This window comes from Parambassis ranga, chromosome 14, assembly GCF_900634625.1.
Source record: "Parambassis ranga chromosome 14, fParRan2.1, whole genome shotgun sequence".
Lineage (NCBI taxonomy): Eukaryota > Metazoa > Chordata > Actinopteri > Ambassidae > Parambassis > Parambassis ranga.
The window spans coordinates 21,330,293-21,349,218 of record NC_041034.1 but is presented as its reverse complement, the minus strand read 5'-3'; the positions used below and the strand labels follow the sequence as shown (position 1 = coordinate 21,349,218).

Genomic DNA, 18,926 nt, shown 5'->3' with positions numbered 1-18,926 from the left:
ATTGTGTCTGCCATACATTCTGCTCTATTGAGTCTTCTGTCAGTGCAGAAATTGGTATCTCTTCCTTTTCTTATGATTGATTTCTCCCCATATCCCTGTTGAACTCAATGTTATGGTCACTGCAGAGAAAATATCTGGATGTCTGCACTCATTTCATCCACACAAATCAGAAAAATGCAACTGAACAAACATAAACATACCCAAGGGTGTGAAAAGGGCTTTTCTTTATAAAGGACATTTTCCCAAAAGAACATAAACAATATCCATTCAAGCATCTTGTGATATACTAAAGGTCCAGATATGTCTGCCAGAGTAAATATGAAAATATTTGCTGTCGCCTGAATACTAAGGATGTCAGTTTTAGTTTGAAGAACTCTTCACATGGTTAGTGACCAATCTACCAAACTTACGGGGAGTATTTATTCTTTTTGGCTATATTTTTCTCACCTAAGGTGTGCATGTCTATATATGCCCCCATATCACTATTAATATTAAGGTTATATATGCATTTTTGTTAGCTTTAGGAGCTCTTCTTCTGCTTATCTGAATCTATCACTACACTTTTTTCCAAAGTGCATGAAACTATCTTGTGAAAGTGATATTCTCCAGGTATATGGGCAACCTTCAAAGGTCAAAGTCACACAGGGGAAGGTTAGTGGTTTAAACATTTACCTGCTAACAAAATACTTTTTCCATTAAAAAAGGGGTCACTCCTGTCAAGGTGCCCTTAATCACACCTCTGCAAGCTCCACAGGAGTGACTCAAAAAACAGAAGATAAAGGACTGAACTGATGAGTCCCAAGCGTGAACATGTGCAACATTATGAAAATGAAGGACAAGGCTGAACCAGGAATCTCAAATTAATCTTTAAGACTAATAAAATCCAATGCTAAAACTTAATCTTGTTGCACCTTACTATTTAATTTCTTTAAGACTTTTCTATGATAACAAGTATTATTGTAGTAGGAGGTTATACCATAGAGTAGATTTTGTATTTATTATTGGTAGTCAGAGTTTTGCCTCCTCCTTGTCATGTCCTGCCATATAAACACACAAGATGATATTTTGTCCACACATTTTGCACATAACTTGCTCAAAAGTCTTAATTTTGTTCCCTCCTATTTGTAAAATAATCTCAAATATTGACATACAAGAGGCAAATAAGTTCTATTATGTTATAATGTTTATTCTTTCTATTACTTTGAATAAATAAGCACCAATTGTGTGAAATGAATTACTGTGTATAAAAAAAATCTTGCTACTGTACATTACACTCTACATTAGTATGAATTAAGTAAAACAGTTGGCTTTAAGTGTAAAGTAGCTTTATGAATAAAAGATAAAGTAGAGCACAAAACTGAGTACTTGCACCAGCCTCTGATTAGCCCCAGGGGTTTTCTAAATAAGCCACTATTTATTCCTAACACCTCTTTTAACGCTATTTCAGCCACTCAAGATATGTTTGTGCACTCTCATAATATATGTTTTATTACCTCCCAAACTTCACAATATGCTTTACAGAAACCCAGAACCATGTGTTAGGAGAAAGGTAAAAGGATACAACCTGGTCAAAAATAACTGGTCAGCAAGCCTGTTTTTAAGGAATGATGAATCATCCAGGACATTATGTCTTTAAGACAGCCCATAAGCTACATCAATAAATAGCATAGCAGTGGAAATGTATGATGTGCTACTGAGTTATTTTTCACATAGAAAGCAACTATTTATTGAACAAAATTGGACAAAGCATGGAACCGTATGGAACTCCCTTGTATAAAGGAAATGTCATAAATCAAACTTCTTGTTGTGTTTAGGTCAAAGAACAAAATTGTTTTGAGTAGCAGGGGTTAATATGTTTAACAATGTATTTTGTTGCTTCTGTTGACATGGAAACCTCACGATGTGTTTCTTAGGTTACATTACATAGCAGCTCAATTTAGTACAGAGCACAAAATAATGACAATATAATAATAACAAAATAATAGTGATTATTTTAAATTACATGGTTGTGTTTCAAACCTAAGTTTTTAAATCCTGTAATAGGTGAATGTGGCAATTTTGATTAACAAAACCAAGAACCAGACTATCTCTCTTACTGTCTTGTGTGTGTGATCCACACCCCTGCTTTAGTTTTCATTTAGGTTGCTGATAGCAAGCCTCCTCCAATGGGAGAAGGCTTGCTATCAGCAACCATCATCTCCCTCTGCATTCAGCAGCACACAGACATTAGGTGAGGCTCCATTTTCTGTGAATGCTGCGACTCCGGGGTTACCAAGCACTGCTGAATGTGTGTGTGAAGCTCCCTGGCTGACTTGGGTGTATGGACTGTGTGTGATAACTTGTGCTAAGACCCTACAGACTAATCAGCCAGGCGCTGATGCTTTATGGACTGAATTCATCTCCCCACATCTATGAGGATTTAAAGAGATTTAATTTTTTTACAGTGCTAACCTGGCATCTTATTCCATCTCATTATCACTGATGCTCTCAGTCAATTTTCTGCCAACTCTTGGTTTTGTAAACTATAAATATCACTGAACCTGTTTTGAGTTATAAATGTATGCACAAAGTCTATCCATTCTCCTACCATTAGGTTGGAGTTAGCAATATGTAGAACATAGCTTCCCTATCTCCAACAACCTCATCCAGCTGTTCCTGGTAAATCAAAAGCTGCTTCATGAGCAGCTGGGAGCTATGAACCTTCCTGGGGTGGACTTGCGGCCTTACTGTGCCTAGTAAACTTTTATATAGAGACAAACTTAGTCACACTGCTTTATATTGCACAAAAGTGCAAACATTCTCACTGCAGTGTTAATTTTGCTAACGAACCATTTTCGTCATAGTTTTCGTTAGCAACCTTTTTTTGCTGATAAAAATGAGATGATAACTAAATAAAAACTAGTGCCAAAAATGAAGACGAAATGTACTGACACTTTCGTCGACAAATAAAAACGAGACAAAAATATTGATGGAGACGAGATCCAATCAGAGCAAATTTTGTTTGTGGAAGGGAGGGACGAATCAGGAGACGGCGGCAGAGAGCCAATCAGAAGTGATCTCTCTGCGTAAGGACGTTACCCCGCGATGCTGGAAGAAGGTGTACTCATGCATGGTAACACTGCTGCTGATGTTTTACAGCATGCGCACTGTTTCTAAGTTGTCACTGAAGTATTTTGCTGTACTTATAGAGTATTCATGAAGAAGGTCATGACTGAACAGTGTATTTAGGGAGAGCAGCTCCCATAGCAATTAAATAAAAAGGTGTTTGTTTCAAATACAAGTTAAAGCTGTGCCTGTTATTATTGCACTTCAAACCTTAATTATTTCATGAAGAAAAATATATATCTTAGAATTTTAGTCGACTAAAACTAGACTAAAAGTTAAACAATGTTGAAGACTAAAATAAAAACTAAATCAGAAATAGCTGCCAAAATTAACGCTGTCTCACTGGTAGTAACTTTGGGTTTAGTGCTAAAGGACAAATCAGCATGCAGCAGTGATCGAACCAACAAAGTTTGTGGACAACTGTTCTTCCACCTGTGCAGCCAGCCTTGTTGTGGTACAGGCATGTACCACAGGAGACAGCATGTGATGCTGGGGAAGAATGTCTTGAACCATCAACACCGATACTCCCCAAGGCTGTGTACTTTCCCCTCTGCTCTTCTCCCTCTACACCAAATGCGGCACATGCGGTCATCAGTCTGTCAAGCTGATTAAGGTTGCTAACGACACCACCCTCATTGGACTCATACTGGGATGAGTCTGCCTACAGGAGTAAGGTGGACCGCCAGGTGTCCTGGTGTGCCGGCAGCAACCTGGAGCTGAACACCCAGAGAACAGTGGAGATTATTGTAGACTTTAGGAAAGTGCCACCTCCATTGCACCCCCTCACCCTGACAGACACTCTCATCTCCACAGTGGACTCCTTCTGCTTCCTGGGTACCACCATCACCCAGGACCTCAAGTGGGAGCTCACCATCAGCTCTTAAAAACTCAAGGTGCCAGCCAGGATGATGGTTCAGTTCTACACAGCCATCACTGAGAGCATCCTCACCTCCTCCATCTCTGTGTGAAATGCTAGGGCCACTGCCAGGGACAAGCACAGATTGCAGCATGTTGAGCACTCTCTGCTGAGAAGGTGATCGGCTGCAGCCTCCCATCTCTTCAAGACCTGTACATCTCAGGACTCTGAGGTCGGATAACTGACCCTTCTTACCCTGGACATGGACTCTTTGAGCCACTCCATTCAGGCTGGAGGTTACAGTCCATTCGGACCAGAACCTCACACACTCCACAAGAATAGATTCTTCCCCTCTGCTGTTGGACTGTTGAACTTTAGTTAATCATATTGCTCTGCACTGTCACTTTACGTTGTCACGTTAGTCACTGTACCATGCTTCTGTCATAATCCACCTGCTGATTATTTGCATTGTTTAAATCTTACTTACACTATTTTTCCTGTTCATTTGTATACCTTGTGAAATAATGTCAATACATAGCCTTATTGTAGTTAAGATTACACTTGATTTACTTAATCAATATCACAAATTTATGATAAATTGTGAGAAAATGAGATCAGGTATGGAGCTTGAAAATCCAGGAGGGCCTCATAGTAAAGTTTTTGAACCGTCCACATTGAGAGGTAACTTACACACCTGGTCAGGATGCACCTGGGAACCTTGCAAGGTTTGCTAGTCATATCCATCTGGCAGAGATCTTTAGGCCGACCCAGAGCCCTCTGGAGGGATTACATCTACCAGCTGGCACAGGGGTGGCTAGGCTAGGGATCCCCCAGGTAGAGCTCAAGGAAGTTGCCGTTGCTATCATGACTCTAATGGATGAAGCTGTTTGGAGAATAAATACATGGATGGATGGATGACTCACTCAATGTCTAATATTTTCTGCTCTTTCGCTCTTTTTCCTTCCACCCAGATGCAACGTGGACAGCAAAGTCTCACGAGTGGCGTGGCTCAACCGCACCACCATTCTGTTTGCAGGGAGTGAGAAGTGGTCCCTGGATCCTCGTGTCATCCTGATGGAAAACACGGCAGTCACAGAGTACAGCATCAAGATCCAAAATGTGGACATCCATGACGAGGGGCCGTACGTCTGCTCCATCCTCACCAACAAGAAACCAAAATCCACGAAAGTGCATCTCATTGTTCAAGGTAAGAACGCATTTCAGTGCTTGTTTTCCTGTGTAAAAATCAAAGACGAAATCTCCCCTCTTCTGTCTTCGGATGGTGATGATCAGATGGAATTCTGCAAGTGACCCAGGTTTTAATCTTGATTTAATTTCAGATTGCTAGATAGATATTGATTTAAGGTGCAATACAATGAAAGAAATGTCTGGCCTCTTTTTCATTGTACTAAATCAACTGTCAGAGCTGAGACATTATCTTATATAATCAAACCAATTCACTTCACAGTTAGTTTCCATAGACAATTAGCACCACTGCACTTTACATTACATTCTGTAGCTACAATCAATAGATATGTAATTAAAATTAGTAGCTGTATCAGATATTTCATGTAGAGTAACAAAGAGGAGACACCACATAGAAAAGAGTTCACTGACTGTGTGAAAAAATAGAATTGTTTTATGAGAACAAATGTCGATTTCTTTTTGGAAAGCTGGTTCAACTTGATGAATTTCACTTTCATGTGATCATAATTACCACAGTATTTTTCCCTCTGTATAATTCGTGATGATATCTCATTAACTCTAAATTGATGGTGAGAAGCATCAGGCCCTGGTTTTAATCAAACAATAGACAAGCTTCTCTCAAGCTCTCTGAGACAAGCAAGCACGTCGCTGGTTGTACTTTCCCATGGATGCTATCTGTCCTTTTTCCTAACCTTGAATAACCTGACCATCTGTGGTGTCTCAGGCTTGCACTCCAACAAGTAAGTGTGAGATTTGCAGAACACTCAAATCTGGGCTTTTATACCGCCCCACCCGGCCACCCTCCCACTGGTGGTAAATCTGTAGTTCTCACACCAAAGGAAATTATGCACCTGCTCTAACAATCAGTGTATGAGAGTAACAATGTCTCATACAGCAGTTCGAGGGAGGCAAGCACAAACCAGCCTTTGCCAGTCCTCCAATTCAAATAACAGATTACTGCTACAAAATCAGAATCAGTTAAATAGGCTAATTAAGTATGATAATTCAACCTTGTCACACTAGATAACAACATCTATGCTGATTTTTTTCCCCAATTTTCATTGTCTAGATTTAGACCCTGGTACTGGACAGATGTTTTGTTAACAATCAGCATACCACTGTGTGTTCTCCACACACATTACTTTTTAAGCTGTGTGTTTGTGGTGAAGTATTGAGACATAATTGGTTTTTAAAGTTACTGCAAGTTTCTCCATTGTCTCCAATACAGAGTGCAGGTTACATCCCACTTTTTATATGAAAAAAATACACATACAAATACACATACAAAAACAACTAGGCTATATTATTTTTGATGTTAGATGAGATTTGTGGTTCTTCTGAAGTACATATTTTGCCACAAGACGAGACATACAGTATACATCATAGCTGTGATTTTCAGATTTCAGACCCAACAAAACTGAAAGCTTTCTATAGAGACATGAAGTTTTTTTTACAATACTTTCTGGCCATAAATGTCACCTGGCAATGATCATTGAATCGTAACTGATGCAGTAAATAGCTACTCATTTGTTACACTATATCAGAACAAATTAGTGTGTTTGTCTCTGTCTCTGTCTCCGAAGCTGCTCATTGGATAGAAGGCCCATCCTTACTGTGAAACAGAAACTAGGCTTGTTGGCCACATTAACTAGCTGCTACAAAATAATATATATTACACCCCAGTCTTCCCAACAGATTTGTATTCCCTTGTTGTTTTTTATCATAGTTTAGCAACTTGATCAACATGACTTCAGTGCTGTTTGTTCCCTGTTTCTAGTCCATGTGGTTAAATGGAACAGATGTGCACATAATGTTGTACTAAAACTTTACTAGTCCAGGAGAAATGTCACAATTTCACTTCTGGAAGTTAACTACCTTTTTGGTCTGAGAATGTTGCTCGGAAAGTTGAAAATGTTTTTTTTTTCTTTTTTTTTTCTTGGAAACATCTGTTTGTCTACAATATTAGAGGCATTCTGTAACTTCTGTGAAACTCACTGCTTAGCTGATGGTTTAAATTAGCACCAGTATCTAGAAAGCTAAAATGACAAATCCAAAGTTGTAAGAGACAACTTATCAAATGTTAAAGGTAGGGTAGGAGATTTTGAAAACTGAGTGAGAGTCCCCCAATCACATAGACGTGCATTACCTAAAGACGAGCTGCGGTCTGTGACTTACTACTACACTAATTTAATAAAAAGTGCATCAGAATGAAATCTCCTACCCTACCTTTAAATCAAATTTTAAACTTTTATGCTTATCTGGACTTTGACAATATGCACCAAATACAAAAGGAAAAGTCGGATTACACAAGAAGCACACACAGGACCGCCACAGAGAGGATGGCAGATAGAATAGAATAGAATAGAATATACTTTATTAATTTGGGTACCAGCAGCACTACAACACCAACAGTCAGAGCAAGAGTTAAATAGAATAAAATTGAATAAAATAGAATATAGTGCAGTAAAAAATAAAAGATAAGAGGAATTATTTACAAACATTGCACACCAGCATAGATGGTCATGTGATGTAGCACAGTACATGTAAACAAACATTGCACAGCAGCATAAATGGTACAGATGGATTATTGCACATATACTCCCTCCTTCTCCCCCTCCTGCCAAAAGCAGAGTTGTAAAGTTTGATGGATCGGGGGACAAAGGAGTCTCTGAGTCTGTTGGTCCTGCTCTTGGGGAGGAGCAGCCTGTGACTGTTCAGGCTCCTCTGAGCGCTGATGACAGTGTGCAGAGGATGACTGGCATCGTCCACAATAGCCAGGAGTTTTCTTAGTGTTCACAAGCACAGGAAAGGAATAGAAAGGCACTGATTGAACTTATAAGGGTGGGGCAGGAAACAGTGGAGGAAAGCTCATAGGGTTCAAACAATAAGTCTGGTTGTTTTTCATGCTTTTAATATAGATTTAGTTCATTTTCAACACCTTTTCAAGAGATTCTACAGCATCTTCTAATGTAATTAGAAGAAGAATTAGAGAATCCATCAGCGTCCATTGGCAGAATGTTTGGTTGAAGCAGGAGTAAACACTTATATTTAGCTTCATCAACAGACTATGGTCACATAGCAATCCATATTGTTTAATTCTGATTTTTTAGATTTTTTTTTTTATCAGATTCCATGATACCACATCAAAAATTACAAAAGCTATACAAAATTAGTCCCAGGTATTATTTAACAATGCAATATTCAACTAAGAATACAAAATCACATAAAAGTATGACTTGTTTTTATTTATTTATTGATGTGATACAAAGAACAAATTATTTGTTTTTCAGACCTTTGATTTTGTTGCTCAGAGAAAAAAGAACATTTTAAAAAGAGGCCCAGGGCCTAATTTGATTGATTGATAGTTATTTTTTAGATGAGTGTGTCCTACGTCAATCTGTCATTAGCGTCTAATTTTACCGTCTGTCTTTATCTGTGTGCAAGTAAACTATGTACAGCTCTGTTGTCTAAAAAAAACAAATCACACAAAAAGAAGATAATGGTTTCAAAACTATAGGACAGTTTGAACCAGAGCTGTTCTCTATCATCTCGAGACTATCTCTCCACTTATATATTCCATATGTACGGGGAATAACCCCCTTTCCGTTGAGGTATGTGGATATTTCTTTAAAACACACCGGCTTGCCGCAGGCGTGGAATCAGTGATTGTTTGATCTCCACCATAGTAGGTGCAGTGTGACACTTGGCATTGAGAACAAATAATAGAGTAAATAGCATATATCTGCTGACCTGTGTCAGATAAGGCGCATGTGCTCTGGTCCTCCGATTGCTGTTGCTCTTTCCTTTCTCTCCTGCTGTTGTCTGGTGTATCACTTGTGGTGCTGTGAGCTAATGCACCAGACACAGCTACTTTAATCGGATAGCCGCGGTGGCTTCCCTGGCGTATTGTCGGGGCGCTGCCCGGTTGTGTGCTGCCGTCCGGTGTATCGCTTGTGGTGCTGTGAGCTAACGCACCGGACACTACTGCACGTGGCGGGGGCCTCTGAGCATTTTGCTGGGTGCCTGCCTGGGTGACGGAGTCTGTATAAAAGAGCTAGGAGTACTATGAGAGACAGGGCTGTGTTGCTACCGTGTTTAGCTAGCCAAAGCGCTCGTCATGCACGCGCAGAAGTCCCCTGCAAACACGAGTATGGCAAGCCAGCAGGGACACAATTGTGTAGGGTTTCTATGCCCCTAGACGAAGGACACAAGAGGTGTGTTTTGTGTGTGGGCTGTCAGCATGCCCTACTGTCCCGTGAGCGCCCCAGTCCTGCATGGATTGTTATATTACAAGAAACTCCCAGCAACACACTAGAGAGGCTCGCTGTCGCTCCTTTGCTTTGAGATGCTCCCAGCTCAGGCTCTCTAAATTCTTCCCTTCACCCAGGGAAGAATTTTCTGGTGGTGCAGTCTGTCCCTAGGGTCCCCGCATCATTGGGCTCCCTTCTCAGCTCCGTACCCCCTCCCCCTCTGGGTTGGAGATGGGGTAGAGGTGGAGGATGATTATGAGGGGGGAGACAATGTTGATGTGGAAAAAATCCTCTCAGAAGGCAGTGGGATGGTTTCTGAGCCACACACGGTACGTAGACCTTCGGGCTCGGGTCGGCGCTTTCAGCTATGGCTGACAGGAGCAGGTGGCCTGTGGCCCTCTTGACCCCGGTGGTTCCTGCCTGACCAAAGAGCTTTGCTCTCGGCACAGCCGTCTGCGACAGCAGGGATTGTCATACTGGGCCTATGCAGCAGAACGATAGGGACTGTTCGAAAGCCCCCACGCGGCTCGGTGGCGGACGCTGGCCCGCCTGGTGTACCACTTGCGGGGCTGCAAGCTGACGCACTGGATGCGGTTTCCTTCTTCGAGAACACACACACAGGAGGGGGAGCAGCAGTAGCCTGCCTATGCATTGCTACTCCCGGCTATCTTGCAGTAACTAGGTCCTCAATGCTGTGGTGTGCAGCTAATGCGCTGTGCTTTACGTGGTTGGCTCCTAGCAAATCTCAACCCCCCAGCTGGTTTACATCTGTGACTTCCTGTCCATCTGTGGCCCCTGAAAGGGAGGGGCTGCTAGCACTGGGCTGCTAGCAAAGAAGAAGCTGGGCCCCCCAGTCGCAATGGCGAGTGCCATACAGAGTGCCACCTATGAGGGCTGCCCTCTCTTAGCAGCCTCGTGGTATCCGTAAACCGGCGTGCAGCCCGCCATCTATATGCGGTCTCGCCTAACATGTCCTGTTCCTTGCGGTTTCAGCCGATGCCAATGGACTGACAGCAACGCTGCAGGTCTCTTTTGTATTGATCAATGTTATTTTTTAAAAATAGAAAATAATTATATATTTTATCATGGACTTTTGGTGTGTAGCAAGTATGCTAGTTATTATTGATAGCCCAGGATAGTACAAGAAGTTAGGAAACAGAGACAGAGAGAGAAGATTTGTGTTTTGATGTTACCTTATATTATGGACTTTGCAGAAGTAATGCAGGGGGGCAAAAGTTTGTGTAGGCTACAGGAGCTTCCAACAGTCTAGCTTGGAAAGGGGACTCCTCAGGCTTGAGGTGGAGTTGAGATGAATTAATTGAGTTCAGGCTCTAGGCCTTATCAGTAGCTCACCATCAAAACCTGGCCTGGATGAGACACAGGGCCAGGGTTTCAGCTAGTGTGCACACAAATAACAGTAATTATTACTAGCTGTATTAAATACATTTTCCAATTCAATATCAATATAACGTCCATCAATGTACATCAATAAATATGATGTCAAAATAAATCACATACAATATTAATCAATATAAATTAACAAAACTGTTAGTGTGCATCAGTGTATATTGATATAATATGTACATTCTGTAATATTGAACTATATTATTTTAGGCATTAAAACAATACTCTAATGCACAGTGCTAATATAGGACAACAACAACAACAACAAATTCAATCAATTTGCATTGATAAAGTTTTGGTCAAGTTGTATGTAAACATTTAAAGAGTAACAGGACATTAATAGAGTTATGGACACTTCATTTAGGTTTGCATTTTTTGAGAAACAAAGCTTAAAAGCCCATGCTAACCAGCCCATTCAAATCAATAGACTTTGAAATCGCTTTTACGCGCGTATTGTACTGAGCTGGATAGAGACTGGGAAGAGGGTATTCCATGGTTGATGTTGGCGGCTCGTGAGGCTGTGCAGGATAGTATGGGCTTCAGCCCGAACGAGCTTGTTTTTGGACACACAGTGCGTGGCCCTTTGGCGACTTTGAAAGATAATTTAGTTTCTACTGAAGCGCCCAAGAATTTGATTGACTTTGTAAATGGTTTTCGTCACTGCTTGTATACAGCAGGGTGTCTGGCTAAAGAGAAACTGCAGCTAGCCCAGGGGAAGATGAAAGTGCAATATGATCGCCATGCAAAGTGTCAAGAATTTAGTCCTGGGGACCAGATCCTTGCGCTCACTCCTCTGGTTTGTTCAACCTTTCAGGCAAAATATTCAGGTCCTTTCACTGTGAAGGAGAAAGTGACAGATTTAAATTATCTAATAGCTACTCCTGGTCGTAGAAAGAGAACACAACTCTGTCACGTCAACCTCTTAAAGCCTTACTATCAACGCTCCGCAGAGGGCAGCAGCATAGAAGACACAGTCTGTCCAGCCCTCGCAGTTGATACATCTTTTAGAAGTAAAGATGGGCAGTAAACCGACCAGAAAGACTGTTTTTTTTTTTTTTTAATAAAATCTCAACAAAAGGAATTTAATCATCCACAGTGCATTGTATCATTAGAAAATCAAAGACATATCTGCACACCAGGGACATTTCTGTATTGAATGGTAGTGGTTTTCAGGCCCTGTACTGCATTTAAAAAAAAAACACACAGACATGATTCTATGATTCTGTAGAGCAGGAGTCTCAAAGATATTTTGTAGCCCCCTACTTGACATCAAAGTTTAGTGTTAGTGCGGCCCGCACATTTTTCTCACACGCACTTATTTACTGAGGCTTGTCCTGTGCATTTTATTTTTATTATTAATTGCCCCGTCAGTATTTCTCTGATATTTAGTTTGAATTTTTTTTTTAGGAGTGGCAGCCTCCGTTCTGCTCGGCGTGTCGTTTCTGTCTCTGCATGCTCGCACATTTCTCCGCTGCAGAGGAGTTCCGCCCCCCCCCGACACACACACACAGGCGTGCACACACACATGTGAGCGTACTGCACCAGCAGAATGAGAGCACGCATTGAAAACTGTCAAGCGACGCGCTGTCTGTTGGACAGTTCTCAGCAGCCTAGCCATGCTGGTATGTTGACGGTGTGTGTTTTCAGGTGCTGCGTGATCTCTGTGCGCATGTAGCAGTGCTCCGTCAGAATATAGTCCCAGAATGGATCAAACTAGGAGACTGCCGCGTGTTAATCAACATTTCCATTTGTGCTCGCTGTGAATACTCAGGTCACATGAAGTACTTGGAGTTTCTTTCTTTCTTTACCCAAATTTCCCCGAGGGACCTTCCCAAAGGGATTAATAAAGTATATTCTATTCTATTTTTAATCAGGATGCTAGTTGAATAGAACCTGTGTTCTCAGTAGCTGCCCTCACTGTAAACAAGCTGCGCACACGCCTGACTCCTGGACATGTGTCTGTGTGAGGAGCCAGTGAACAACTTATTTTCATGTTAAAGCAGCTTGACATATTTTATTTAATTTCTATTCACAATAGATTTTGTTATACTAGCCTACATAAATGTCATTGTCTGTACTGTATCTCCAATGGTACAGCAAATCACTCATTAAGGAATATGACATGCAGTTTATTTAGAAAACAATGTTTAGATTTTAGTCTTAGTGAAACTGAGGGAAATTCAGGCCCAGGAAAATCACCTCTTATCAATTCGATCGATAAGGTCATTCAACTGACGATTATTGAATTAATCAATAATTTGCATCCCTATTCTGACCTGTTATTAATAAAGACTGAGACGATTGGACCAGTTGTACTTTTTTGGAATATTTGAAACCCTTTTTTTTAATACGGCCTTAATGCGGCCCAGCCTCACCCAGACTCCACCCCCAGCGGCCCCCCAGGGAAGTTGACTTTGAGACCCCTGCTGTAGAGGAAATCACCTCTGAAAGCAATTGTTAGTCAACACAGTTCGACTGACTTAAAAAGTCCATGACGGCTATTAAATTATGATTGATGAATCATTGGCATCCATAATTACCATTACAGTGTTTATGCTTGGTTGAAGCAAAACTAAATTAAAAAAAATGAAACGAGAGAGAATGCATGTTGAATGTGAAAGCAAGCTGTAAAATCTATTTGTTGTCTCTCTGGTGTTTTGGATTAAAATCTGCTTCAGATGTGGAGTGAGATTGAGTGTCCCTGGACAAGACATCAATGCTTCTATTTGAGTGTCTTTTTTTTCACAATGCAAAAGGAGACGGTGCCACTGATCTTACCACGAATCCCTGTAGTTTTTTTTTTTATCTGACATTACGTGCTTTAAGAGAGGAGGATGAAGGCAGAGGGACCTAAAAATTATTGGCTTTTGTGCTGTGTTTTTGTAGGACTTTCTGCATATATGTATAATACACTCAACAAAAATATAAACGCAACACTTTTGTTTTTGCTCCCATGTTTCATGAGATGGACTTGAAGATCTAAACTTCATTCCAGATACACAATATTACCATTCCTCTCAAACATTGTTCACAAATCTGTCTAAATGTGTGATAGTGAGCACTTCTGCTTTGCTGAGATAATCCATCCCACCTCACAGGTGTGGCACATCAAGATGCTGATCTGACATCATGATTAGTGCACAGGTGTACCTCAAACTGCCCACAATAAAAGGCCACCCTGAAATGTGCAGTTTTGTCTCACAGCAAAATGCCACAGATGCCACAAGCATTGAGGGAGCGTGCAATTGGCATGCTGACAGCAGGAATGTCAACCAGATCTGTTGCTCGTGCATTGAATGTTCATTTCTCCACCATAAGCCGTCTCCAAAGGCGTTTCAGAGAATATGGCAGTACATCCAACCGGCCTCACAACCGCAGACCACGAGTAACCACACCAGCCCAGGACCTCCACATCCAGCAGGTTCACCTCCGAGATCGTCTGAGACCAGCCACTCAGACAGCTGCTGAAACAATTGGTTTGCATAACCAAACAATTTCTGCACAAACTGTCAGAAACCGTCTCAGGGAAGCTCAACTGCATGCTCGTCGTCCTCATCGGGGTCTTAACCTGACTCCAGATCGTCGCCGTAACAGACTTGAGTGGGCAAATGCTCACATTCGATGGCGTCTAGCACGTTGGAGAGGTGTTCTCTTCACGGATGAATCTCGGTTTACATTGTTCAGGGCAGATGGCAGACAGCGTGTGTGGCGTCGTGTGGGTGAGCGCTTTGCTGATGTCAATGTTGTGGATCGAGTGGCCCATGGTGGTGGTGGGGTCATGGTATGGGCAGGCATCTGTTATGGACGAAGAACACAGGTGCATTTTATTGATGGCATTTTGAATGCACAGAGATACCGTGATGAGATCCTGAGGCCCATTGTTGTGCCATACATCCATGAACATCACCTCATGTTTCAGCAAGATAATGCACGGCCCCATGTTGCAAGGATCTGTACACAATTCTTGGAAGCTGAAAATGTCCCAGTTCTTGCATGGCCAGCATACTCACCGGACATGTCACCCATTGAACATGTTTGGGATGTGCTTGACCGGCGTATACGACAGCGTGCACCAGTTCCCACTAATATCCAGCAACTTCGCACAGCCATTGAAGAGGAGTGGACCAACATTCCACAGGCCACAATAGACAATCTGATAAACTAAAGAAGATGTGTTGCACTGCATGAGGCAAATGGTGGTCACACCAGATACTGACTGGTTCTGAGTCCCCAGACCGCCAATAAAGCAGAAACAAAATGCACATTTCAGGGTGGCCTTTTATTGTGGGCAGTTTAAGGTACACCTGTGCACTAATCATGATGTCAGATCAGCATCTTGATGTGGCACACCTGTGAGGTGGGATGGATTATCTCAGCAAAGCAGAAGTGCTCACTATCACACATTTAGACAGATTTGTGAACAATGTTTGAGAGGAATGGTAATATTGTGTATCTGGAATGAAGTTTAGATCTTCAAGTCCATCTCATGAAACATGGGAGCAAAAACAAAAGTGTTGCGTTTATATTTTTGTTGAGTGTATATAATAAAAGGGGGCAAGCTATTCTAACTGCCATGTCTGTGATATTGATGAAGTAGGGACAATGATGCTGTCACAATATTTAGGTCCTGCTCACACGCCGCTAAAATATGATGAAATACAGTGTTAATATACAATTGCTGCTAAACTTTGTGAGAGTTTCTTAGGAAGAGGGCACAGATTTGTGTCACACCCTGGAGTTAGAAATGAAAAAAATAGCACACACTGCCACCTTCATGGCAAAGACAGATCAGGAAATCCACAGGGGATGTTAGTCGAGCCTTTCGTCCCTACGGGCGCTCTCCTCTCCAGCACCTCAGAAATGGAGATTGGTGTTGAACCTGTACACAGAGAAGGACTCTGGTGGCTAACATCAATCAGTCCAGTGACCTTGTCAACCAATACCCTCAGGAATATAGGGCATCTGCTTCCATGGTGACTGCACACCGGGAGTAGACTGACTGCAGTTAAGTTACACTACAAGAAAAGAGTGTCTTGGAGTGTTTTGTAATGCATAGTGTATGCACTCAATAGACTAGTGGCAGAGAAGCACCCATAGACCCTGAATCAACATCAAGTGGTAGTTACACTGTGATGCACTTTGAGGACTCCACTTTTGCTTGTATGATCGGCAAAGAGCTGCGCTAATTTATTTTTTTTCCTGACATAATGCGGCCTGTAGTACAGCTGTAGCTTCACACAAACTGGATTTAGAAGGTTGAGTATTCATAATTATGCTGTCACATCAGAGTGCATCCTCTTCTACAGATTCTACCATGAGGCAATAATACCATTTTGGATGTAGCTGCTGGTTGCTGATAGTTCCAGTTAAAATCTAGAAAGATACCGTTCTAAACTATTAGTGACAACACACACCACAAGGTATGGCATCTGCCATATTGATTTAACACATCTAACAATATCTACCATCGAGGGAGAATCTCCTGTCACAGTCAGTTGTAATCTGAATTAACCAATCAGCATCCATTACCAGAATGCTAGTGATGTATAAACAAAATAGCCAGATTACAAAATATACATGTAGCCAACAATGAGGTCAAAATAGCATCAACAGCACTTTACAGCTAGCATTAGCTTAGCAGATGAGCAGTTACACTACTGCCATATTGAAACTCATGCATCATAAATGTAAGTATAAGTCCACAACACATACAGTGGGGAAAAAAAGTATTTAGTCAGCCACCAATTGTGCAAGTTCTCCTATTTAAAAAGATGAGAGAGCCCTGTAATTTTCATCACAGGTATACCTCAACTATGAGAGACAAAATGAGAAACAAAAATCCAGAAAATCACATTGTAGGATTTTTAAAGAATTTATTTGCAAATTATGGTGGAAAATAAGTATTTGGTCAATAACAAAATGTCATCTCAATACTTTGTTATATACCCTTTGTTGGCAATGACAGAGGTCAAACGTTTTCTGTAAGTCTTCACAAGGTTTTCACACACTTTTGCTGGTATTTTGGCCCATTCCTCCATGCAGATCTCCTCTAGAGCAGTAATGTTTTGGGGCTGACGCTGGGTAACACGGACTTTCAACTCCCTCCAAAGATTTTCTATGGGGTTGAGATCTGGAGACTGGCTAGGCCACTCCAGGACCTTGAAATGCTTCTTACGAAGCCACTCCTTTGTTGCCCGGGCGGTGTGTTTGGGATCATTGTCATGTTGAAAGACCCAGCCACGTTTCATCTTCAATGCCCTTGCTGATGGAAGGAGGTTTTCACTCAAAATCTCACGATACATGGCCCCATTCATTCTTTCATTTACACGGATCAGTCGTCCAGGTCCCTTTGCAGAAAAACAGCCCCAAAGCATGATGTTTCCACCCCCATGCTTCACAGTAGGTATGGTGTTCTTCGGATGCAACTCAGCATTCTTTCTCCTCCAAACACGACAAGTTGAGTTTTTACCAAAAAGTTCTATTTTGGTTTCATCTGACCATATGACATTCTCCCAATCCTCTTCTGGATCATCCAAATGCTCTCTAGCAAACTTCAAACGGGCCTGGATATGTACTGGTTTAAGCAGGGGGACACGTCTGGCACTGCAGGATTTGAGTCCCTGGCGGCGCAGTGTGTTACTGATGGTAGCTTTTGTTACTTTGGTCCCAGCTCTCTGGAGGTCATTCACTAGGTCCCCCCGTGTGGTTCTGGGATTTTTGCTCACAGTTCTGGTGATCATTTTGACCCCACAGGGTGAGATCTTGCGTGGAGCCCCAGATCGAGGGAGATTATCAGTGGTCTTGTATGTCTTCCATTTTCTAATAATTGCTCCCACAGTTGATTTCTTCACACCAAGCTGCTTACCTATTGCAGATTCAGTCTTCCCAGCCTGGTGCAGGTCTACAATTTTGTTTCTGGTGTCCTTTGACAGCTCTTTGGTCTTGGCCATAGTGGAGTTTGGAGTGTGACTGTTTGAGGTTGTGGACAGGTGTCTTTTATACTGATAACGACTCCAAACAGATGCCATTAATACAGGTAACGAGTGGAGGACAGAGGAGCCTCTTAAAGAAAAGGTTACAGGTCTGTGAGAGCCAGAAATCTTGCTTGTTTGTAGGTGACCAAATACTTCTTTTGCTGAGGAATTTACCAATTAATTCATTAAAAATCCTACAATGTGATTTTCTACATTTTCTTTTCTTATTTTGTCTCTCATAGTTCAGGTATACATATGATGAAAATTACAGGCCTCTCTCATCTTTTTAAGTGGGAGAACTTGCACAATTGGTGGCTGACTAAATACTTTTTTTCCCCACTGTAAGTGATAGACAATGCAGTTCTGCCTCCACCCATTTCCGAATAAGAATCAGAATTGTGTTTATTGACACGTAGGTGAAAAGCTTTGGAATATGCCTTAGGGATTTAGTGCATACATAAAACATAAAACAAGTAACAATAAGAAGCATGCATTGGGGTAAAATAAGATAAAATAAAGTAACACAAATGTAATCTAAGCCAAATAAGGCTATAAATTGACATGTGAATTTACAAGACATACAATGAACAGGATATCTTACTCTTGAATGTTGGAAAAGACACTATCTTGGAACCACAGTCATCTCAAGCAGAGGTTTAGAGGGGAACCTACATTTCTGCTGTTCTACCCAAACATTAGCTGACTTCCCTATCAAACCAAAAAGATAAAGATAAATAATGCACAGTGGCTAATACTATGGCCAACCCAATAGCTGAAAAATCCCACCACTCATATAAAACAGAAGAAAATGAAAGTGTCAGGGCTCAGCGTAAAAGAGGACACAGGCGCAGGATGCAGTGCAGTACTCTGAGCAGAGTCTTTATTAAAAAGCCAGGAGGGCGAAAAGTCCAAAGTCTAAACTCAAAATCACACTCTAAGTGGAAAAATGCAAAAAGCAAAACAAGATCTAAAAACGAGAGTTCAAAGAGCAAATCAAGGCAAGGCAAGGTTACCAGAGGATCGTGAGGTCAAGGCTGGTAATGTGCACACACATTCCCCAAGGAGACGAGACAAACTGGCACCGAGTGCAGGGAGGACGCAGACTAAATACAAAGGGAGCAGGGTAGACAA

General features: G+C 41.5%; 1 protein-coding gene across 2 annotated transcripts in view; it reads left to right on the top strand.

The window, feature by feature from the left end:
• opcml (opioid binding protein/cell adhesion molecule-like) overlaps positions 1-18,926 on the top strand; it is a 207,748-nt gene that overhangs the window by 88,930 nt on the left and 99,892 nt on the right. For both annotated transcript variants that reach the window (XM_028421837.1, XM_028421839.1), the window contains exon 2: positions 4,933-5,168. In XM_028421837.1, the coding sequence (XP_028277638.1) occupies positions 4,933-5,168 (236 nt within the window). The remainder of the gene's footprint in view (positions 1-4,932; positions 5,169-18,926) is intronic.